This window comes from Rhinolophus ferrumequinum, chromosome 19 (assembly GCF_004115265.2).
Source record: "Rhinolophus ferrumequinum isolate MPI-CBG mRhiFer1 chromosome 19, mRhiFer1_v1.p, whole genome shotgun sequence".
In the NCBI taxonomy this organism is placed as follows: domain Eukaryota; kingdom Metazoa; phylum Chordata; class Mammalia; order Chiroptera; family Rhinolophidae; genus Rhinolophus; species Rhinolophus ferrumequinum.
In genome coordinates this window covers 8,666,605-8,691,870 of record NC_046302.1, presented here as the reverse complement: position 1 = coordinate 8,691,870, position 25,266 = coordinate 8,666,605, and the positions used below count along the sequence as shown (strand labels likewise).

The 25,266-nt window shown below is 37.6% G+C and overlaps 1 protein-coding gene across 3 annotated transcripts in view; it reads left to right on the top strand.

Annotated features, from left to right (window-relative positions):
- Window positions 1-10,581, top strand: part of ANKRD12 (ankyrin repeat domain 12) — a 132,823-nt gene extending 122,242 nt beyond the window's left edge. For 2 of the 3 annotated variants that reach the window (XM_033087517.1, XM_033087516.1), the window contains 3 exons: window positions 1,312-1,455; window positions 6,953-7,048; window positions 7,756-10,580. In XM_033087517.1, the coding sequence (XP_032943408.1) occupies window positions 1,312-1,455; window positions 6,953-7,048; window positions 7,756-7,941 (426 nt within the window). In that variant the 3' untranslated portion in view covers window positions 7,942-10,580. Of the gene's footprint in view, window positions 1-1,311; window positions 1,456-6,952; window positions 7,049-7,755 lie in introns of all 3 variants that reach the window. The other variant, XM_033087519.1, reaches the window with a different exon arrangement.
- Window positions 10,582-25,266: the final 14,685 nt, after the last annotated feature.

Here is a 25,266-nt window from a genome sequence, read left to right as displayed (position 1 = left end):
GTTTTAAACTGTGTATTTCTTTTTCATATGGTGTTAAGGGATTTTTGGATTATTGCTCTTGATCTCTGTAGGACTACAACCAACTTATTTTTTAGGAAGTTTTTTCTTCTAGTTATTTTTTCTTAGTGTCTGATCAAGTTTGGGGTTATTTATCACTTAAAGTCTCACCTTAAACTTGTACTTAAATTAAAAATCATAGGTGTTGACTTACCTCTTCTCTTTGAAAGATCATTTGTCACATAAGAATTTATAAGAGATTAAATAGGACTGTGTTTCTTTGTCTTTTTCACTAAATTATAAATACAGTAAAACTACAACAGTACATATTTGGAAATAATGTGGCCACATTCTCCAATGGGAGGTGGATAGAGTTCTTGTCAGATGAAGGAAGAATAGGGAACATGGTGGGGAGAAGACCAACCATATCCTTGGAATTGTCCCAGCCATCCAGATGGGGCTAAAAAAAAAAAGATAACAAGTGTTGGCAAGGATGTGAAAAAACTGGAACCCTTATACATTGGTGGCAATATAAAATGATACAACTGCTATTGAAAACAGTTTGATGGTTCCTCAAACTGTTTTATAGTTCAACATAGAATTACCATATGACCTAGCAGTTCTACTTCTGGTTATTTACTCAAGAGAAATAAAAACACATCTAAACAAAAACTTGAGCATGAATGTTCATAGCATTATTCATGATAGACCAAAGGTAGAAACAACCGAAAAGACCATCAACTGATGAATGGATAAATAAAATGTACTTGTATGCTCATACACTGAAATATTATTCAGCCATAAAAAGGAATGATGTACTGATACATGCTACAACACAGATGAACCTTGAAAATATGCAGCATGAAAGAAGCCAGTCACAAAAAAACACATATTGTGTGATTCCATTTATATGAAATGTTCAGAATAGGTAAATCCATAGAAACAAAAAATAGAGTAGTGGTTGCTAGGGAAAGAGAGGAATGGGGAGTGATTGCTGATGGGTTTGCGGTTCCTTTTTTGAAGTGATGAAAATGTTCTGGAATTTGTGGTGATGATTGAACATCTTAGTGAATATACTAAAAGTCACCATTGTATACTTTAAAACATAATTTTTAAAAAGAGACTGCCAATTTAGAAAGAGAAAATTTACTTACAGGTTTAGGATACTAGGAGTTGTCAAATTTCTCAGGCTTACTATGTGGAAAAAACTCCTCTGAGATTCACGTTCTTTAGTGTATTTTAAGTGATTTTTATTTTATTTGAAAACAAGTACTTGAAGAATTGACTTTTTTTTTTAATTCTTTGTTCAACTAGGAAAAACTCATTGTATCTAATGAACAGGAAGTTCTACGAGTTCATTACAGAGCTGCAAGAACATTGGCAAATCAAACACTGCCATTTAGTGCATGCACTGTTTTACTGGACGCAGAAGTCTACAGTGTGCCATTGGATGCTCAGGTAAAGGGCTCATTGATACAGTTAGAATGCTCTTAAAACTTGGGTGTTTTTGTAACCAGTTTCTATAGAAGAAACTTAAATTCAACGAGCAGTAAAGTTCAAAGGATAAAAACAACTCCTTCAGATCAAAGTATTCCCAGATCACCTGATTCTGTATTTTATAAAGTCCTCTAAGATAGTATGTCTAATAATGATTATAACATAAAGCCTTATGTTATAAAAGCAGTTGTGTTTAGGATATTACAAAACAGATATGTGTTTAGGATAGTGCCCTTGTAGGTAACTTGTAATTTGTTTCTAAAGTGGATATTTATATGTTCAATTCTGGCCTTTAAGCACCTGGAAAGCTACTGTAAGCTGGAAAACAATACAGGCAGATTGAACTTTTAGGTTGTGACATTGCTGAAATAGGCCCAGGCTTTTGTTTTGATCTTTAGTATTGTTGGAATAAATTAATATACCATACGTCCTTATGTAGTAGTCAATAGGTTCTGTGATTTTAAACAAAATGACATAATGAAACTAGTGTTACCATAGGCTAATTGGCATAAACAAGAGTGAAGTTCCTATGGCATCCCTTCAACATTATAATGAAACCACATAGAACAATACAGTGTTACTCAAGGACCTACAATAATTGTGAAAAACTGTAGTTATATCTTGAACAAAGTTTACTGCCCCATATAAATTACATGAATTCAAATACAGTCATATCTGTTCTCAGAATATTTTTGTGCTTCATAAACAGCAATGCAATTCATTGGTCATAAGAGAATATGATGAGGTGAGATCTAAAAATGAGGTGAATATTTAAATTTTTAAAAATTTATTACAGTAAAAGACATATTGCCATTAACCCCTCAAAAATACTCCCCCTCATTTTGAACACACTTATCCCATTGTTCTTGCCACTTTCTGAAGCAGTTCTAGAAGTCCTCTTTCATGAGTGTCTTTAGTTGTGCTGTCATGGCTGCCTCGATGTCCTGAATCATTTTGATTTTGGGAAAGAGCCAGAAGTCGCACAGTGCCAGATCCGTGAATAAGGTGGATGAGGACACACCATAATGTTTTTATTTGACAGAAATTGCCATATACCAGAAGCGATGTGTGATAGAGAGCGTTGTCATGATGGAGGATAATTTAACGGCACCCTTTAAAACACACCTCTCAACCATAGCTCACACCCGACTGACTGCATCGAGCAAGTTGAAACTTATCACACACTGCTCTCGTTATTGAAGATCCCTGATCCCTGCCTTTCCATTGGATGGCACTCAGCAGCATTCACCGTATTTTGTAATCACAACAGAAAGGCTCTGTGTCACACACATCATTTCTGGTACAGCAATTTCTGTCAGATGAAAACATTACAGTGTGTCCTCATCCACCTGATTCACCAGATCTGGCACCGAGTGACTTCTGCCTCTTCCCCAAAGTCAAAATGACCATGAAAGGTAAATGTTTTGAATCAATTCTGAACATCAAGGCAGCCACGACAGCGCAACTAAAGACACTCAAGAAAGAGGACTTCCAGAACTGCTTCAGAAAGTGGCAAGAATGATGGGATAAGTGTGTTCAAAGAAAGAGGGAGTATTTTGAGGTAGATTAATGGCAATGTGTCTTTTACTGTAATAATTGTTTAAAAAACATTCGCTGTATTCTTTGATCACACCTCATATAATGATTAAAGAGTATAAAACATGGGTGGTCAGGATGGTGGAGTAGGTGGACACTGTGCTCTCCTCCCACAACCACCTCAAAATTACAACTAAACTTCAGAACATCCATCACTGAGAGTTGCCAGAAGTCTACCTGAACAGAAGTCCTATATAACTGAGGATATACAGAAAACGCCACCTCAAAACTGGTAGGAGGGGCAGTGACACAGAATGAGCTGGTCCCACACTCACATCTGGCAGTTAAAAATTGGGAGGGATTTCTCAGCTGCAGATATTCCCCCTTGAGGAGCGAGGGATCCCAGCCCAGAATTCCAGTGCCAGGAGGAGAAGTCCCCATAATTTCTAGCTGTGAAAACCAGTAGAGATTGGGGCTGAGTGAGACGCAGGGCTGTTTTGGAGTCCCTGGTGTTCTTCTTAAAGGGCCCGTGTACAGTCTTACTCACTGACACATTCACTTGCTCTGAGCTCCAGGGTGGGGGCAGCAGCTCAAAATGTTCCAGAGACATACGGGGAGGAACTGAATTGTCTGGTTTCAAGGCTAGGGCTAGAGGGGCAGCTTTCTCACAGACAGAAGTGCTGGCAGAAGCCATTGTCCCTTTGTTGAGCCCTCTCCACTCCAAGTGTGTAGACACAGGTGAGCACCATGTCTGAATCTACGTCAACGTGGCTAACATCATTCACCTTGCCATGGTGGTTTCCTGAGGCCCCGCCCCCCCCCCCCCAACTTATAGGCCCATCCAAGCTGCTTCCAGTGGCTTTTCCATACAAAGAGCCTGTCTTGGCTCATGCTGCAGACTTTAATAGTACCTCTAAAAAGTTCACAAACCCCAAACAAGCAGCATTTGGCCTCAGCCAAGACCCTTACATGTACTGCCTACAAGGGACTCACTTCAGATCACAAGACACACAGAGACTAAAAGTAAAGGGATGGAAAAAGATACTTCATAAAAATGGAAACGAAAAACAGAAAAAACTGGCGCAGCAATACTTATGCCAGACAAAATAGACTTTAAAACAAAGGCTGTTAGACAAAAAAGGACCCAGTAATTCCATTTACTGGTATTTATCCAAAGAAACTCAAAACACTAATTCAAAAAGACATGCACCCATATGTTTCATTGCAGCTTTATTTACAGTAGCCAAGATATGGAAGCAACCTAAGTGTCCATCAATAGATGAATGGGTAAAGAAGTGATAACGTAGGCACAGCTGGTTAGCTCAGTTGGTTAGAGTATGGTGCTCTTAACAACAAGGTTGCCAGTTCAATCCCCACATGGGCCACTGTGAGCTGCACCCTCCACAACTAGATTGAAACAACTACTTGACTTGGAGCTGATAGGCCCTGGAAAAAATAAGTAAAAGTTTGAATGAATTAATGAATGAATGAACGATACATATATACAATGGAACATTACTCAGCCATAAAAAAGAATAAAATCTTGCCAACTGCAACAACATGGGTAGACCTAGAGGGTATGATTATGCTGAGTGAAATAAGTCAAACAGACAAATACCATGTGATTTTACTTATTTGTGGCATCTGAAAAACAAAATAAAACAGAAACAAACTCATAGATACCAAGAATATTTTGATGGTTGCCGGATGGGAGTGGGGTTGGGCGGGGTGGGTGAAAGGGAGAAGGGATTAAGAGGTACAGATTGTTACAAAATAATCCTAGTGATGTAAAGTATAGCATAGGGAGTATAATACAGTCAATAATACTGTAATAATTATGTATGGTGTCAGATGGGTACTAGATTTATTAGGGTTATCATTTCACAAGTTATATAAATGTCTAATCACTTATGTTGTGTACTTGAAGCTAATATAATATCGTATGTCATCTGTAATTGAAAATAAAAAATTATTTAAAAACAAAATAATAAGTATAAATACAGACAATGAAGGATTATCCCAAAAATAAAAGACTAGGAATTGCTGTTTTAAATCAGACAAACTAGAAACACAAAGGATGTAGGGTATATTACAGAGAAAGTTACTTCTTCTGATCCAGTTTAATTTCCTTTATTTTTCTCATCTTTAAAAATAAAGGAAATTAAACTAGATCAGTAGATTTCAAACTTTCTGAAGCTACCAACTTTTATTTAAATTAAAGCATTCAGAGATACTGGAAAAAGCTATTAAAATGAATAATTGGATCTTAAGAAAGAACTACAATGTTTGACTCTAAGGAAATAGACAATGAAAAGGACTTTCCATACTTTCCAACTTGAAAGATTTTAAAGGGAAGAATGAATGGTTTTTAATAACTGAAATGAACGGTTTAAACTGAAAGGAACAGTTGAATCATCTTGCTAAAGGCTGGGCTAGACCATGTGATATCTTTAGGTCTTTTTGTTTCATGCAATTATAGAGTAATGAACCAATTTTAGAGCAATATAAATCAAGCTATGAGGAAAATCTCTGTAGATTTCTAACTCAGAATGAATGGTTGTATAGGCACACCTGTTTATTTTTTCTTCCTCCTAAAACTTAATTGAAGTAACAAAAGACATAAAAATAAAATAAAATCCATAGCAGAGCAAGAAATAGAGATGGAAAGCCATTGTACGAGACGTTAAGACATTTTTGATGGAAAACTAATGAAAACATATTGATAGTGAATGAAATACAGCAGAATTGAGGAATCTGTAGCCCCAGATGTGTTATAAAGAGAATTTCAAAAACATTTCAATTTTCCCAAGAAACACTCAGAATGATCCAAAATCAGAGACTAAAGAGATCAGTCTGCAAGCAGCCTAAATAAAGGGGAGAGTAGTCATTCACTTGAGGAAAACTGTAACTGTTATGCATCCTTTTACAGCTAGCTTTAGAGTAAAAGATCTCTCGACTGAGTAGTGTATCATTTGAGAACAGCCTCTGAGGAACTAAAAAAGTCTGCCTTTCCTGAGCATGAGCTTGGATCATAACATAAACTAGCCTACTCTGTTATCCTACTTCTGTCTTTTTAAAATAAACTTGTAATACAAAAAAAAGGTTCAACAAAACAATGTGAAGTAGTCAGAACATCTTACTTGAGAACCAAGGAGGAAGTGATAATGGCTAAAAATGTGATACCTGAATGTCACTTTGATAGCACTGATAGTAATAGTAGTAGCTAGCAATAATTGTAGCAAATGTTTCTTGGTTTAAGTGCTTCCTATCTGTCCAAGCATGAAGAGACTCATAATACTCAAAACAAGATTAAAAGATATTTTTATCCCATTTTACAGAATAGAAAGTTGAGAGTACGTAATTAGTTCAAGAGTACACAGTAAGGTACAAAGCTGACAGTTAAATAGTCTCTTAGTTCCAAAACTAGTACTCTTAACAGTTGATATAGAGTTTCTTTATGAGCACTCTAAAATATTGGTTAGTCCTGGAAAAAATGTCTGCCTCAAAGGCCTGCCTCCCACCTTAACACTTTTTCTCTTTACATTAATGTTAATGATAAACGTTAACATTAAATTAAATATGAAATAAATTATACTTTAAAAAGAATGCCACAGGCATAATAGCTCATATCACATGCCTTTTTGAGAAATATCTTTGACTCACGGAGTAGTAGGATTCTATTTAATTCTTAACCCAGCATCCTAAGAACTCGAATAACAAATCTGTCTACTCAGTATGGAAATAAATGCTTTACCAAATTTTTCAATATTCAAATTATATTTTATTCTTTTCAAAGTATAGTCCCATTATTCCTTAAGAAGTTAAATATACCATAAAAATACATAATGGCATATAGATTTTAAATGGGTTGTTGTATTTTATGATATTCAACTACTTTTAATGTTCTAATGTTCTCTTTCAGTCTGATGACAGTAAAACTTCTGTGAGGGATCGCTTTAATGCAAGACAGTTCATGTCTTGGTTACAGGATGTGGATGATAAATTTGACAAATTAAAGGTATGTATGTTGAGAAGTTCTGTTTAAATGGTTGCTTCCCACTTCATGACCAATATTGCAGCTATATTAGAGAGGAATGATTAGGAAGAGACATACTGGTTAGTCATGCATCCTCACGCCAGGCCACAATTAGAAGATAAAGGAAAATAAAATCCACAAGTCTTATTTTTCAGGACCAATGTAGTATAAAAGATGAAACTCCCACGGAAAAAGAAATTTCTAAGGGGGCTCTTCATACTTATCATCCAATATTCACATTTGGTTATAGTTCTAATGTGAAAGAATGGGAAAACAATAAGAGAAGGAATATATTTTACAAATAATCTGTCAAGAAAATTATTTGATTTTAGATTTTCAGTAATTTCAAATCACTTCTCTGTAGACTTTCGTGATTTTGATTACTTGATTATCAAATGTTTTTGTGATTTTGATTATTTGATTATCAAATGTTTTTTATTATTTGAAATCTCATTATATGAAACAACAATTTCAAATTAAAGTCTGTAAGATAAGATGAGTGTTAAGTTGTAGACCCAGGTAGTTGGCATATATATACAGACAGGGTAAAACAGAAATGGATGTGTAACTCATAAACTTTTTATACTCCTAATATATTCATGTTAATCCCTAAAGAAACTGTGGATGAAACTAATTTTTAAACAAAGCAAATTTAATAGAATAATTAACTCTTCTCTTCTTTTAAATAGACCTGTCTTTTAATGAGGCAACAACATGAAGCTGCAGCTTTAAATGCCGTTCAGAGATTAGAATGGCAGCTCAAACTCCAGGAACTTGATCCTGCCACCTATAAATCTATCAGCATTTACGAAATCCAGGAGTTTTATGTTCCCCTTGTTGATGTTAATGATGACTTTGAATTGACTCCTATATAGCAGCCATTACTTCCTGTTGTGGTGCCCTAGATTGATGAGGCTCAAGAGTATTATACTGTTGAATACTGCCTTTTGACAAAAATACTGATACTATGCCTTTACAGTTGTTTAGTAAAGTTCAACTAAAGTTGGTTATGTAGTAAACACTGTCATTTTATAAAAAATGAAAAGAATTATTTTGGATCTTAAATCCAAACAGTTTTTAACCGAAAACTGTTATTTATATTGGCGAAAGGTAACTTGCATTGGAGCATGTTGGCAGGCTGTGGTAGATATTAAAAACGTTGAGAATCTGCTAATGGCGCTGGAAGTTGTTAGCATTCTTAGTAACAAGATAACCACTAGTATGCAAATCTCTTTTGAGTTTTATGAAAATATATCAGTAAACTAAAAGGTTCAGTTCCTACCAAATAGTTTCTAATGTGGAATAAAAACTTGGCACAAAATTTCTTCTGTTTATTATATATGTAAATTGTACAGTTTTCTTTTCAAAAGTTTTAATATTGTCTTCCTTTTTAATAACTTATTTTATACATATTGTGCAGATGTAAATCTTGTAATTAATGGTCAGAATGTATACAAAGGGATTGGTAGTCAAACATGTACAAAGAAATAATTGTAAAACTGTTTTGTCTATGTTTTATTGGACCAAAGTTGTAGTTTGTATGGAGTGTAGTAGTAGTGTATTCAGGTAGCAAAACTTTTAAATAAGGCATGTATGTGTTTGAGTTAGCTTGTTTTCATCATCATAATTGCAAAAATTGTGACTTAGTTGTATTGCATGCTTTCTATAATTTAATCTCCATAAGTGATGCTGAAAGTAGTGTAAGGTGTTTCATACTGGTCTCCTGGTATAATACCTACGACTTACTATGTTACACATATTATTTAGAATTAGTTATACAAAGAAACAGCTCTTTTTTCATCTCACGATAGAGCCTGTTCTCTCCCTTCCTCCCCCCAAAAAATGCCTTTGAATGAAAATTCTGAAATTGTAAATGTCTATTTTAATACTCAAGTATGAAAGAATCTGTGAATATATGTAAATATGTTTAATAAATTTTATTGGTCATGTTAAATCATTGTAAAACTTTTTTACATTGCTTAAATATAACATTTTAAGCTTAATAACCTTTGCACTTTTAAAATAAAACTGAGTACTCAAATGAAAAAGAAGATATTTGATCGTCAAAATAAGTAAAAGAAACAGGCATATGGCAATTGAACTCTGCAATGTTTATGAAAAATTCATTCATATGCTGTATTTTTTTTCCTTGTCTCAAGAGCAAAACATATAATTTTCAGAATTTTATAATTAAGATTTGGTATGTATGCTGTTTTTAATAAAATAATTAGCAATATACTTAGAAAAAGTCCAGTTTCTCCTATAACATGATATAGATGAAATATTCAGGAATATTTGCGATCTGAAACCTACTGCTAAATTTATTAAACATTTTTGAAAGGAAAATTAGGTTATATGTAAAATTGATTTTACGAGATAAAATTTACAGAACTTTCCATAATACTTTCTAGAATTATAAAATAATACTGAGTATATTTTATTCTGATAGACAAAAGTAAAAAGAATATATGATGAATAAAGTGATTTAAATTCAGCTTTCAGCTTGGAAATTCCAGCTACTGGAGCAAATGTAAAAATTCAAGTTTTGAGTGCAAAGGTACATATTAAGCTTAGGGATTTTTGAATTTTTACGTCAATTTATATTTTAATTCATATTGTACTTGGCATGCGCAATAAAGCAGCACGTGTAAAAAATACACGGTGCAAGGACTTTATTATAAAGGTTGGGATGTAGTAGTGTTTAGAAATTTAGACGAGAGATTTTGGCCTTTTTTATTGGATAAATGGGGCCAAGAAAGGCAGGGTAGATTTTGAAGCACTGGTTTTGTTGTAGTTAAGTTTATTAAGGCTGGGAACATTCAAAGCAAATTTATAAAAGCAATACTTTTTAATATGAAAAACTTAATGCAAATTTTTATACTTTTGCCTAAAAATAAAAAACCAGATTATTGCACAGTGAAGTCACAGAAAATGAGAGGGGTAAGTTTATGCAGCATTTTGTTCTGATGGTCCAACCCGAGAGGAGGGGTTGGAAAGATCGCAGTTTGGCCAAGCAGAACAAGCTGCAGAAGAGAAAAGGTAAGCAAGCAGGAATCTGGTGTAATTTAGTCATCCCAGCTTTTTAGCACTAATTAGTTCTCACCCTCTTCAGTGGTACCTCAAGTTGCTGGAGCCTCTCTGCCATGATTCTGCTTCTGCAGATTTCCTTTGTAAAATGACTCAAAGCTAATCAAGATAGCTTAAAAGAAAAGTGAATGCCTTCTCGGTGAGAATTTATACTTAAGTAAGTAGTTAAGAGCTTCTGATATTAAAGATACTCTGAAGCTCTGAAATGCTAGAAAAAAACTTACAATGAAGTATATGCCTAAAGAGATTTAGGATTCTAAAAGAGAAATAAAGGATGGTTAGTTTAATCAGTGATTTTTTTTAACTATTCAAATATCATGAACAAGAGACTAAATTGTACCTAAGGATTTGTATTTCTTTAAATCTTGTTCTAAATCATATCTGTTTAATAAATGACTAGTTGATATTTGTGCATGTTATTTAATAAAGAGTTATATTTTTATAGAAAAAAACGAGTGAAATGTGTGCTAAATTTTTTTCCCACTCCATATAATTAATGTTTACTTGGGGAGCTAGTAAAATTGCAGAAATATTCATTTGGGGGAGACAAATAGCATCTGAAGAGTCAGCCTTTCAAATTCAAGTCTATTCAGTGATGTCTCAAAAATGAATTTTAACTATTAGACATACTACAAACTTCATAACTGCAAAAATCTCAAGCAAAAACCCAATGAAGCTCATTTTAATGGACTTAAGTTAATTCTAGAAATTGAGTGCAGTGCTAAATATGTTTTTCTTAGTTATCCAACAAGTGAGCAATATTTTTCATTCTATCTCTGATATCATGACACATAAAAACCCAAAATTTTATAGAGAGGAAATTGCATATTGAAAATTCACAAGATAGTTTTATCTTTTTTTTAAAGAAACCATTTTCATGATTTAAAAAAAAAAAATCCTTTTCAAACATTTAATGCAAAAAGATTGTTATAAGAGATACTTACTAATCTTTGGAAAAGCTTGTTTGAAGTTTGGTTGGTTAAAATATCTTGTAATTCATTTTCTTAGTGGTTTCTTGAGACTAGTATGCTTTGTACCGAAAATGGAAGTACAAAACCTCCACAGTAGTTACCAAAAAAAAAAAAATCAGAAAAAAAATAAGAAAACTACAGACTATTTCTCATGAACATATGTTCTTCACGTCTTAATGACATTCAGTTAGACAGTAATTTCTTAATTAGGATTAAAAAGTACAAACCATAAAAGAAAAAAGTTGATAAATCAGACTTCATTAAAATTTAAAACTTTTGTTCTTCAAAAGACAGACACTGTGAAGAAACGAAAATGTAAGCCACACACTGGGAGAAAAGATCAGTTAAAAACATAAAATACTTGATTCTGGAATACATAAAATAAATTTTTTCAACTCAAGACAAAAAAAAATTGAGCAGATATTTTACTAAAGAAGATGTATGAATGGCAAAACAAAATGATGCTCAACATGTTTAGTTATTAGGGAAATGCAAATTAAAACCACAATGTTACACCACTATACACCCAGTAGAATGGCTAAAATTAAAAAGATTTAAAATACCAAGTGTTGGGGCCGGCCCGGTGGCTCAGGCGGTTGGAGCTCCGTGCTCCTAACTCCGAGGGCTACCGGTTCGATTCCCACAGGGGCCAGTGGGCTCTCAACCACAAGGTTGCCAGTTCAATTCCTCGAGTCCCGCAAGGGATGGTGGGCTGCACCCCCTGCAACTAGCAACGGCAACTGGACCTGGAGCTGAGCTGCTCCCTCCACAACTGAGACTGAAGGGACAACAACTTGACTTGGAGGAAAGTCCTGGAAGTACACACTGTTCCCCAATAAAGTCCTGTTCCCCTTCCCCAATAAAATCTTTAAAAAAAAAAAAAAAAATACCAAGTGTTGGCGAGTGTGAAACAACTGAAACTCTTCCAATGCCAGTAAAATTGCAAAATGGTGCCACCATTTTGGAAATCCATTTGACAGTTTCTTATGTAAACAATACACTGACCATGAGACCCAGCACTTCCACTCCTAGATATTTACCCCCAAAAAAGGAAAACTTAATGTCAACATAATTTACATATCGTTCATAGCAGCTTTATTCACAGTAACTCAAAACTAGAATGAACCCAAATATCCATCAACTGATGAATGAATAAAACTAATATATTCATACAATGGAATACCAGTCAGCAATAAAAATGAATTAATACATGGAACAACATGGATGAATCTCAAAAATCAGTATAATTAATGAAAAATCAGACACAAAAGACTACGTAGTGTATAATTTCATTTATATAATCTAGAAAAGACTTGTGATGGAAAACAGATAAGTAGTTGACAGGAATTAGGAATTGGGGAAACAAGGAAACTGGGTTGATAGAAATGCTATGTGGCTGTGGTTAAGCCACTGTATACATTTATCAACACCTATGAAATTGTACACTCATCAAATTGAATTTATCGTGTAAATTATACCTCAATAAAGCTCATAAGAAATAGCAATGATTGTTACACAGGTAGTGGCATGTCTTCATTTCAGGCCTCTGAAACACTTTACCTAAAGCTGGCCCTCCACCTTTTCCTTTCAGTGTTAGTGCTGCTATTTATCAGTTGTTTTTAATTAATGTATGATCCATCTGCATAGATAAAAGTATTTGCAAAGACAATATACACCTTTATTTGTCATGGCTTCATAGCTATCATTATGAGAATGGTAAACTCAATCCGTTGGTATTGCTGGTTGTTGGTGGGAGGGCCTGGGGATAATGGTTAAACAGACTGAGAATTTTAGTGTCATCACTGTGGAGTACTGTTGAATGTCAGAGTTTTCTCCTAAGGGGACCAGGTCATATGGGTCAGGATGATTTATTGATAGGGTTGTAATTTTTACTTTGTTCATTAAAGTAATGAGAGATAACATGAACTCATGAATTCCACTATTAATTTACATGTAGTATTGAGCAGTAAGTCAATATTTATTTATGCTTATTTCTCTGTAGATAACAAGCCATGCAGCAGGGAAACAGGAGGCCACTAAAGAAATCAAAGACGTTCCATTGCTGGCCTTCATGGGCCTCAGGTCCCACCAAGCCTCACAAAGAGGCATTCCAGACAGCCTACAGGTCCTAAGAATGTTCTTATAAAAAGGATCACACTTGCATCTGCTTCTTGAGTTCTGGAATTCTGCTTTTAGCCAGCTATTCCTTTGGCTTAAGTTTTTCTACACCGGATGAAAACAACCCTGAAGGGGAAGCACATTGGACACTGCACAGCTTGATGTAAATGAACTTAACAAATTCTTTCCAGAAAGTTAACTTGGCTAGGGAGGCTGACAAAATGTGTGTCCTGGCTTACCTAAAGAAGGGAGAAATGATGACAGTGAAGGAAATGGAATGGAGAACAATGATTCTAAAACGGAGAACGGTTATGTTGACTTCCAGGCATGATATCAGGCGTTTATCTTTCATTAGCTCTGCTAATCCTCACAGCAGTGCTATGAGGAAGTACTGTTTTTATCCCGTTTCACAGATGAGAAATCAGGCTTGGAAAAGATCATCGAATTACCCACAGTTACATAGGTAGTAGTACAGCTAGTAGGAAACCAAGACCTTGGGACAAGTCTGACACCAGCTGGCTGCTACGGCATGTCTTCATTTAAAGTCTTCCTGGGCCTCTGAAACCCACTTTACCTAAAGCTGGCCCTCCACCATATTACCTACCCTGATTCACCCATCAATGTTCCAAGTATTCTGAATGCTGCCACGCCAGGGAATGGGATCAGGCTCAGAGTCTGGTGTTGGCAATTGGCAGCAGCATCTGGAGTAGTGACTGAGGACAAGGGCCAGGACAGAAAGCAGACAGAAAATCGAGGAGATAGAACCATGCAGCTAAAATATGCACTACTTCCAACTGACATTTTACTGTTTTTACATCCACCTCCATTTATTGCACTTTCGCCTGTGTCTTCTTTGTCTTCTATGTATCAGGATCATAGTAGGTACTCACTCAATGTTTAATTGAAAACACTACACTGAGGAAACTCAAAGGATTGGTCAGAGATGAATGAACTTAATTAGATAAGATCTTGATTTCTGTAAATAGGAAATGGAGACAGCAGTAATAAAACCACCCTTTTTTTAACCACTAAGTATACTAATGTACTGTAGGAACTCTGACAATTACGTTTGCAAACTTGTTGCAACGATGTTGCTAATCTTTTTTTATATTAGTGGGATTATTCATTATGAATTTGTACCAACTGGACAGTTAACCAAGTTTTCTATGATATTTGGAAGTGCCGAAAGGCTGCGTGAAAAAGTTAGAGAAAAACAAACTGAACTTTTTGCCAACAATTTATGGCTCTTGCATCACGACAATGCACCAGCTCACATGGCACTGTGAGGGAGTTTTTAGCCAGTAGACAAATAACTGTATTGGAATATTCTCCCTACTCACCTGATCTGGCCTCCAATGACTTCTTTCTTTACCCAAAGATAAAGGAAATATTGAAAGGAAGACATTTTGATGACATTCAGGACATCAAGGGTAATGTGACAGCTGAGATGGCCATTCCAGAAAAAAAGAATTCTAAAATTGTTTTGAAGGGTAGACTAGGTGCTAGCATCGGTGCATAGCTTCCCAAGGGGAGTACTTCGAAGGTGACCATAGTGATACTCAGCAGTGAGGTATGTAGCACTTTTTCTAGGATGAGTTCGCGAACTTAATTGTCAGACCTTGCAGACCACATGACACGCCAACCTTAAAATCTGAACACACAAAGATAATTATTTTAGGTTATGGTTGAGTCCAATAAGCCTCCAAGAACAACTTGTGGCCAGTGTTGTTGGAACTCGAGTCCTGTAAAAGTTCCATATTGCTCTATATAGAGAAGGTTCTTATCTACTTGGACATTCAGTGTTCAATGTTCATTAACATAGTAAAGCCTCTGAAAAGTTCTACAACAAAGAAACCTGTTCCATCTCTCCTTTTCCTAATTTTTTCAAGTAACATCCAGTAATGTCCCTCGAAACTATGCTGCACAGAATAGTTTTGGGGACATGCTGATTATATCTCGCCAACCCAGAGCAGACGACTCGAGTTACTTCTGAGCTAAGTTAAACGGAACAAAAACAAACACAAAGGTACCTTTTGAAAGAATCTTGGGGGGTGCTGGACGGGTGGCTCAATTGGTTAGAGCACGAGCTCTGGGCAACAGGACTGCCGGTTCAATTCCCACATGAGCCAGCAAGCTGCGCCCTCCACAACTAGAATGAAGTCAATGAGCTGCCGCTTAGCTCCCGGGTGGCCAGATGGCTCAGTTGGTTGGAGCATGGGCTCTCAACCACAAGGCTGCCGGTTCAGCTCCTCGACTCCCTCAAGGAATAGTGGGCTGTTCCCCCTGCAACTAAGATTGAACACGGCACCTTGAGCTGAGCTGCCACTGAGCTCCCGGATGGCTCCGTTGTTTGGAGCACGTTCTCTCAACCACAAGGTTGCTGGTTCGACTCCTGCAAGGGATGATGGGCTACAACCCCTGCAACTAACACCGGCAACTGGACCTGGAGCTGAGCTGTGCCCTCCACAACTAAGATTGAAAGGACAACAACTTGACTTGAAAAAAAGTCCTGGAAGTACACACTATTCCCCAATAAAGTCCTGTTCCCCTTCCCCAATAAAATTTTAAAAAATAATAAAAGAGATCAAAATGGCAGCGTGAGGTGAGCCTCTGTAAATCTCCCCTGGAATTTACAACTAATCAATCAATGATGACTCCACGGAGGACTCCCTGCACAGCAGACAGGCAAGACAAAGAGACCCTCTCCTGAATTCACCTAAAGTTGGGCGAATCACGTGAGCGGGGGAGGAGGGAAGGGAGAAGTGTGGAGACGGATCTGCATGGGCGCAGGACGAAGACCTGGCTCAGTGCTCCGAGCACTGCATCCCAGAACTACCGCAGCTGAGGGAGAAGGAAAAACTCGGACTGCTAGGACTCCATATATGGCCCACAGGGCTGAGGGGGCAGCATATAACACGGCTGAACCCAATGCTCACAGCAGAGACCTCGGAGAAAAGACTGAGGGAAGAAGGCTGAAAACAGTGGTTTAAGCCCTCACTGCCGAGCAGAGAACGGAAGCCTTAGGCACTGAGACTAGCCGCCCCCTCCCTACCCTCCCAGAGCTCACCCTGCCCCCACCGGCCCAGTGCTAGAAGCAGAACAGTAGCAGTGTCAGATCAAAAGAACAGAATATTTGCTCTTCTGAGAACTGTGGTCCGCAGACACAGATTCGCAGCCCAACTAGTTCTGGCAAAGGGGAGGGAGCTGTGGAAGCAGGACCGGCTGTGATGGTGGTCGCCGCCATTGCTCTGGGCCACCTCTCACAACTCACCCCGCCCCTGCCCGCACCTATCTGGGCAGATTCCTGCAGGAGTAAACAGAACTGCTGAAACATATGGGCTCTGAATCTGGTTCAGGAAGAGCTTTGGAACTTTAAAAGCTTTCCGCATACCCACACGGACATGGTGCCCTATGACCCAGGCGAACTATTAACAGAGGAGAAGCCCGTCTCCCAGGGAATCCCCCCATTATGTGAGAAGCTGGAACAGTGCAGAGAAAACATAGCACTACCGTGTGAGAGAGAAATAAAGGCTGCAGTCAGAGAGAAAATAAAACATTCTACCAACAAGTACTGGAAAACAAAAGAAAGACCTCTTACTATCAACCTGTTGCAGAAACCACTCCTGTAGATGTCTAGGAAGAGAAATAATAAATCAGTAATTGCCATGAATAACCAAGGCAACAAGACAGCTCAGAAAGAAAGTGAAAAGTCTCCAGAAAAGGAACTTAAAGATATGGAAATATGTGACTTAAATGACAGAGAATTTAAGATTACAGTTCTGAAAAAACTCACGAGATGCAAGAAAACACAGAAAGGCAGTTTAATGAACTCAGAAACACAATCAAAGAACAACATGAGCATTTTACGAAAGAGATTGAAATTTTAGAAAAGAACCAAATAGAATTTCTGGAGATTAAGAACTCAATAGAAGAAATTAAGAATGAAATAGCCAGCTTAGGTAGTAGAGTTGATCAGACGGAGGAAAGAATCAGTGACATTGAAGATAGAAATCTGTAAATGACACAGATGGAAGAAGAAAGAGACTTGAGACTTAAAAGAAATGAAAGAACTCTACAAGAACTTTCTGACTCCATCAGAAAGAGCAATATAAGAATAATGGGCATACCAGCAGGAGAAGAAAGAGAGAAGGGAACAGAGAATATATTCAAACAAATTGTTGATGAGAACTTCCCAAACTTGTGGACAGAACTGGATCCTCGAATCCAAGAAGCAAATAGAACACCTAATTACCTCAACCCGAACAGGCCTTCTCCAAGGTACATTGTATTGAAGCTGTCTAAAATCAACAACAAAGAAAGACTCCTAAAGGTAGCCAGGGAAAAGAAAATGGTAACCTACAAAGGAAAGCCCATTAGATTATCATCAGATTTTTCAGCAGAAACTCTACAAGCCAGGAGGGAGTGGAACCAAATATTCAAACTATTGAAAGAGAGAAATTATGAGCCAAGAATAATATATCCAGCAAAGATATCCTTTAGATATGAAGGAGGAATAAAGACCTTTCCAGACATACAGAAGCTGAGGGAATTTTCTAATACACCACCTGCACTACAAGAAATACTAAAGGAGGCTATTCAACCACCATCAACAGGGACAAATTGTGGCAACCAAAACAAAAAGGGGGAGAGTAAAGGCCTGAACCGGAATATGGGAATGGAGAGAATAAGCGTGCTGAACAAAATGGAATACTCTAACTATCAAACTTTCTTTTACATAAACTTAAGGGTAACCACTCAAAAAAAAAAAAAATCCAGAACTGAAATATATACTGTAAGAAAAGAAACAGAGGGAACCATCATAGAATACCGCCACACAGAAATAATAGGCAACAACAAAAAGGCAAAGAAACAATGGAGACACAGCCTTACCAGAAAACGAAAGCTAGAAAGACAGGAAATCCTCACATATCAGTAATCACCCTAAATGTAAATGGACTGAACTCACCAATAAAAAGGCACAGAGTAGCAGATTGTATCAAAAAACTAAACCCAACCATATGCTGTCTCCAAGAGACACATTTCAGCTACAAGGACAAGCATAGACTCAAAGTGAAAGGGTGGAAATTGACACTCCAAGCAAATGGTACCCAGAGAAAATCAGGTGTAGCCATAATGATATCAGATGAAACAGACTTCAGGGTGAAAGGGATAACGAGACAAAGATGGACATTTCATAATGGTAAAGGGGACTATACGACAAGAAGACATAACAGTCATCAATATTTATGCCCCCAATCAGGGAGCACCGAAATATACCAAGCAACTACAAACAGAACTAAAGGGAGAAATTGACCAAAACACAATTATACTAGGGAACTCAAATACATCACTGACAGCTATGGATAGATCATCCAAACAGAAAATAAATAACGAAATAGCAGCCCTAAATGACACATTAGATGAAATGGACATAATTGACATATATACAGCACTTCATCCTAAAACATCAGACTATACATTCTTTTCTAGTGTACATGGAACATTCTCAAGGATAGACCATATATTGGGACATAAAATCAGCCTCAGCAAATTTAAGAAGATTGAAATCATACGAAGCATATTCTCTGATCACAAGGTTTTGAAATTGGATATCAACTGCAAAAAGAAAGCAGGAAGGGGCCGGCCCGGTGGCTCAGGCGGTTAGAGCTCTATGCTCCTAACTCTGAAGGCTGCCAGTTCGATTCCCACAGGGGCCAGTGGGTTCTCAACCACAAGGTTGCCAGTTCAATTCCTCGTGTCCCACAAGGGATGGTGGGCAGTGCCCCCTGCAACTAAAATTGAACACGGCATCTTGAGCTGAGCTGCTACTGAGCTCCCGGATGGCTCAGTTGGTTGGAGCGCGTCCTCACAAGCACAAGATTGCAGGTTCGCTTCCGCGAGGGATGGTGGGCTGCGCCCCCTGCAACTAAGACTGAAAGGACAACAACTTGAAGCTGAACGGCACTCTCCACAACTAAGATTGAAAGGACAACAACTTGACTTGGAAAAAAGTCCTGGAAGTACACACTGTTCCCCCAATAAAGTCCTGTTCCCCTTCCCCAATAAAAGCTTTAAAAAAAAAAAAGAAAAGAAAGAAAGCAGGAAAAAATACAAATACATGGAGATTAAACAACATACTTTTAAAGCACGACTGGGTCAAAGAAGAAATTAGAGGAGAGATCAAAAGATACGTAGAAACAAATGACAATGAAAATACATCCTACCAAAATTTTTGGGATGCAGCGAAAGCAGTGTTAAGAGGGAAATTTATACCATTACAAGTCTATCTCAAGAAACAAGAAAAATCCCAAATAAATAACCTCATGTTACACCTTAAAGAACTAGAAAAAGAAGTGAAACCCAAGGTCAGCACAAGAAAGGAAATAACAAAAATCAGAGCAGAACTAAATGAAATAGAGAACAAAAAGACAATAGAAAAAATTAATGTGACAAAGAGCTGATTCTTTGAAAAGATTAACAAAATTGACAAACCCTTGGATAGACTCACTAAGGTAAAAAAGAGAAGACACTAATTAACAAAATCAGAAATGAAAAAGGGGAAGTTATCATGGACACCATAGAAATACAAAGGATCATCCAAGAATACTATGAAGGACTATATGCCACCAAATTCAATAACCTAAAAGAAATGGACAAGTTCTTAGAAACATATAGCCTTCCAAGGCTGAACCATGAAGAACTGGAAAATCTAACCAGACCGATCACCAGTATTGAAATTGAACCAGCCATCCAATGCCTTCCCAAAAGCAAAGTCCAGGACCAGATGGCTTCACTAGTGAATTCTACCAAACCTTCACAGAGGATCTAATACCAATCCTGCTCAAACTCTTCCAAAAAATTGAAGAAGAGACAGTACTCCTTAACTCATTTTATGAGGCCACCATTACCCTGATACCAAAACCTGAAAAAAGAAACAAAAAAAGAAAACTACAGACCAATATCTCTGATGAATACAGATGCAAAAATCCTAAACAAAATTCTAGCAAATTGAATACAACAATGCATTAAAAAGATTATTCATCACGACCAAGTGGCGTTCATCCCCGGGGCACAAGGACGGTTCAACATCTGCAAATACATCAATGTGATACATCACATAAACAAAATAAAGGACAAAAATCATATGATTATATCAATTGATGCAGAAAAAGCATTTGACAAGATACAACATCCATTTATTATTAAAACACTTCATGAAATAGGTATAGAAGGAAAATACCTTAACATAATAAAGGCCATATATGAGAAACCCTCAGCTAATCTCATAATTAATGGTGAAAAACTGAAGCCCTTTGCTCTACGTTCAGGAACACTACAGGGCTGTCCCCTATCACCTCTGCTTTTCAACATAGTGTTGGAAGTCCTTGCCAGAGCAATCAGGCAAGAGAAAGAAATAAAAGGCATCCAAATTGGGAATGAAGAAGTTAAATCATCACTCTTTGCAGATGACATGATGCTATATATAGAAAACCCTAAAGACTCCACCAAAAAGCTATTAGAAATAATCAACGAATACAGTAAAGTCACTGGCTACAAAATCAACGTACAAAAGTCCATTGCATTCCTATATACTAACAATGAAATCTCAGAAAAAGAAATACAAAAACAATTCCTTTTGCAATTGCAGCAAAAAGAATAAAATACCTAGGAATAAACTTAACCAAGGATGTGAAGGACCTATAAGCTGAAAACTGTAAGACATTTTGGAAAGAAATTGAAGACACAAAGCAATGGAAGGACATTCCGTGCTCATGGATTGGAAGAATCAACATAGTTAAAATGGCCATATTAACCAAAGCAATATACAGATTTAATGCAATCCCCATCAAAATCCCAATGGCATTTTTTAAAGAAATAGAACAAAAATTCATCAGATTTGTTTGGAACCACAAAAGACCCCGAATAGCCAAAGCAATCTTAAGAAAAAAGAATAATACTGGACGTATGACACTCCCTGACTTTAGCTTGTATTACAGGGCTACAATAATCAAAACAGCATGGTTTTGGCAGAAAAACAGACACATAGAACAATGGAATAGAATTGAGAACCCAGAAATAAAACCACATAAATATGGACAGATAATTTTTGACAAAGAAGCTAAATAAATACAATGGAGGAAAGACAGCCTCTTCAATAAATGGTGCTGGGAGAATTGGATAGCCACGTGCAAATGAATGAAAATGGACTGCTATCTGTCACCATGTACCAAAATTAATTCAAAATGGATCAAAGACTTAAGCATAAGATCTGACACAATAAACTGCATAGAAGAAAACATAGGTACTAAACTTATGGACCTTAGGTTCAAAGAGCATTTTATGAATTTGACTCCAAAGGCAATGGAAGTAAAAGCTGAAATAAACGAATGGGACTATATGAAATTTAAAAGCTTCTGCACAGCAAAAGAAACCATCGACAAAATAAAGAGGCAACCAACTGAATGGGAGAAAATTTTTGCAAACAGTGCCTCCGATAAGGGGCTAATATCCAAAATATACAAGGAACTCATGAAACTCAACAACAAAAAAACAACCCAATTGAAAAATGGGCAGAGGACCTGAAGAAACATGTCTCCAAAGAGGACATCCAAATGGCAAATAGACATATGAAAAAAATGCTCAACATCACTAATCATCAGAGAAAGGCAAATAAAAACCACAATGAGATATCACCTCACCCCGGTCAGAATGGCCATTATCAACAAGACAAATAGTAACAAGTGTTGGAGAGGCTGTGGAGAAAAAGGAACCCTCATACACTGTTGGTGGGAATGAAGATTGGTGCAGCCATTATGGAAGGCAGTGTGGAGGTTCCTCAAAAAATCACAAATAGAATTACCATATGACCCAGCAATCCTTCTCCTGGGTATCTACCCAAAAAATCTGAAAACATTTATACATAAAGACACGTGTGCTCCAATGTTCATTGCAGCTTTGTTTACGGTGGCCAAGACATGGAAACAACCAAAATGTCATTCAATAGATGAATGGATAAAAAAGTTGTGGTATATATACACAATGGAATACTATTTGGCAGTAAGAAAAGATGATATAGGAACATTTGTGACAACATGGATGAATCTTGAGAGTATAATGAGAGTATAAGCGAAGTAAGTCAGACAGAAAAAGCAGAGAACCATATGATTTCACTGATATGTGGTATATAAACCAAAAACAACAAAAGAACAAGACAAACAAATGAGAAACAAAAACTCATAGACACAGACAATAGTTTAGTGGTTACCAGAGGGTAAGGGGGGTGGGTGGTAGGAGATGAGGGTAAAGGGGATCAAATATATGGTGATGGAAGGAGAACTGACTCTGGGTGGTGAACACACAATGGGATTTATAGATGATGTAATCCAGAATTGTACACCTCAAATCTATGTAATTTTACTAACAGTTGTCACCCCAATAAATTTAAAAAAATAAATTGAAAAAATAATAAAAGAATTTTGGGGTTGTGAGATATGGTAGACTGTATTTTACAAAGATGGCCACATCATTTCCCATTACACATGCTGTTCTTAAAATGACACTCCTTTCATCTACGGTGGAAGTGATGTTATGTGATTTCCTAAGTTAGGTCACACAGCGCTCATCTGGTCCTCTTGGGACACCCACTTGGAGGTCTGAGCTGCCATGTAAGCAGCCCTGAAGCCACTCTGAGGTGCCCTGAGGCGACCATGTTTAGAGGAAGCCCAAGCTAACTCACACAGCCACCGCAGAGAAGACCTGAGCCCGCAGGAAGCAAGAACAATGCCCCACTCACCCCCAGCTGCTCCCCGCTCCCCACTTCCCTTTTCCTCTATTGGCTCCAGCGTCCATCTGAGGCATCTGCATGAGAGACCATGAGACAGGAACCGGCCAACCAAGCCCTTCCTGAATTCTTGACCTACAAAACGTGAGACATAATAAAATGATTATCATTGTATTAAGTCACTGAGTTTTGGGGTGGTTTGTTATACAGCAATGGTAACTGGAGTGTGGGACATACAAACAAGTAAACCTTCTGAGATGAGTTTGAAAGGTAAAGAAAGATAGGTCTAGATCCTACTTGGGCAGAGATGTATTTATACCTAACTCAAAATGCTAAAAAGGTCTTCAATGTCACCAAGATTTGTTTTGGGCAGGGAGGGAGGGCTTAAATTATTTTCCAAACTTGGACAATGTTTTGAAAGTTTCATGTGTCCATTTGTAGAGATATTAGTTGATTAAAATACTTGAGCACCCATTTTGTGTGAAGCGCTAAGCCACATTATCTATGAATGGTACATTCCCTGTATGGGATATAACATTTCCACATATTTCTACCTACATATTGGTCTATACAGTTACTTAAACTTACAGATACAAAGAAAGGTTGTCAAACAGGTTGGAGGGCAGTAACTACCATCGGACTCAGCCTGAAGGGAAGATGGTAATGTGATATTCTCTATGTGAAATAAAAATAAGGCCAAGTACCAGTATGACTCTGATGGAGATTTTTAGATTTTAGAGTTAGAGCTTGAGGGCCTCTTGGTTCTCATAGCACAGCATTTACACCTTTGTTAGAGAGATTGTCACATTCTCTCCTTTGTTATTTGTTAATAGCTGTTTGTAGCTCTCTCTCTTCTTGGTCTTGCTCCTCTTTCTAGTCTCTGTGCCTCACTTGTGCTGGACACAGAGTTGGTGTTCCATGAATGTGTATTGCATGAATGCTCCAACATTGGGAGGCCTGACTCCCACATCTGGGTTTGCCACAACATCCCTCGGCATCCCTGCCAACCCTCCACCTCTCCTGGCTTCTACTTCTTCAACTGCATGCACAGTGAGGGGGTTGGACTGCATGGTCTCTGAGGGCCCTTTCCATTCCCATGTGTTTGGAAGCCATGAAATCGTCGTACTGTTGTTTGGATCATCGTGTGAGCACCTGTGATGTTCCTCACCACCTATGCACTCCTGACCCATCTCACCCACTCTGCAGGCAATACTGGTGTTTGTGCTTTCACTGGAATCACTTCAAAGCCATTCCTTTTCATCCCCATTAAATTGTAGTTGAAACCATTGTTAGGTGTATGCTAACGTTGGATTGGAGCCAATGACACCTACTTTTCCTGATGATAAAATGTCCAATATCCCGTTGTAGTCAGGAGCATAACTAAAAGCAGGCAGTTCCCAGGCCGACACTCAGAAGGGCTCATCAGCCATAAATGCAGATCCCCAGAACCTGATCCACACATGGACAATCAGGGCCACATTCGTATGCCCATGACAAGGCAAAAGGAGGTAAGTAGGAGCAGGAGCAACAGTCTCATATCTTTGTCTCTAGCTTCATTACTTGTCACGTCTAGTGCAACACAGGCAGTGAGAGAACGAGAAGGGGTGGCTAAGGTTAAGAAAGAAACAGAAGTTAAGAGATTTATGCACTAGGGGCCAAGGGTCTCACAGCCTCAAAGGACTGAGAGCCCTGAATCGGGCCACCGTGTGGCTTTTATTGATGTACACATAAGGAAGTAACATTGTTTTTTCCACAGTCTGTGAATTTCATACATTATACTAGGAAACTGATTCAAATCAATCACCTTTGCTTGCAAGCGGCCAGAAACCGAAAGTCCCAGGATGTCTTAGTAATTGTTGTATGTACCTCCCCAAGGGACAAAACCTTTGTGCTGAAACTTACTGATATGAATAGTTGAAGAACTGATGTTATCACATCATTGAATCTCTTCCCAAGCAGGTTGTGGGAAGGAATATAGCCACAGAGGCAGAAGCTCTCCTTAGCCAGGGGAAGGTGAGGGTCTATGCCCACCTCTATCAACCCCGTGAGTTCTCCAGATGGCCCCCCATGTGACTGTGCCTGTCTTAGGTTGTTCCTTCCTTGAGGAATCTTACCCGTCATTGACTGACCAGCCATCCTTTGGGGCCAAACAGGGAGACATAAGGTGTAAGCACAAAGGTGAAACAAAGTCCCTGAAAGGATCAGTCTCACAGACTCTCCTCTCTTTAGGGGTAGGTACGAGG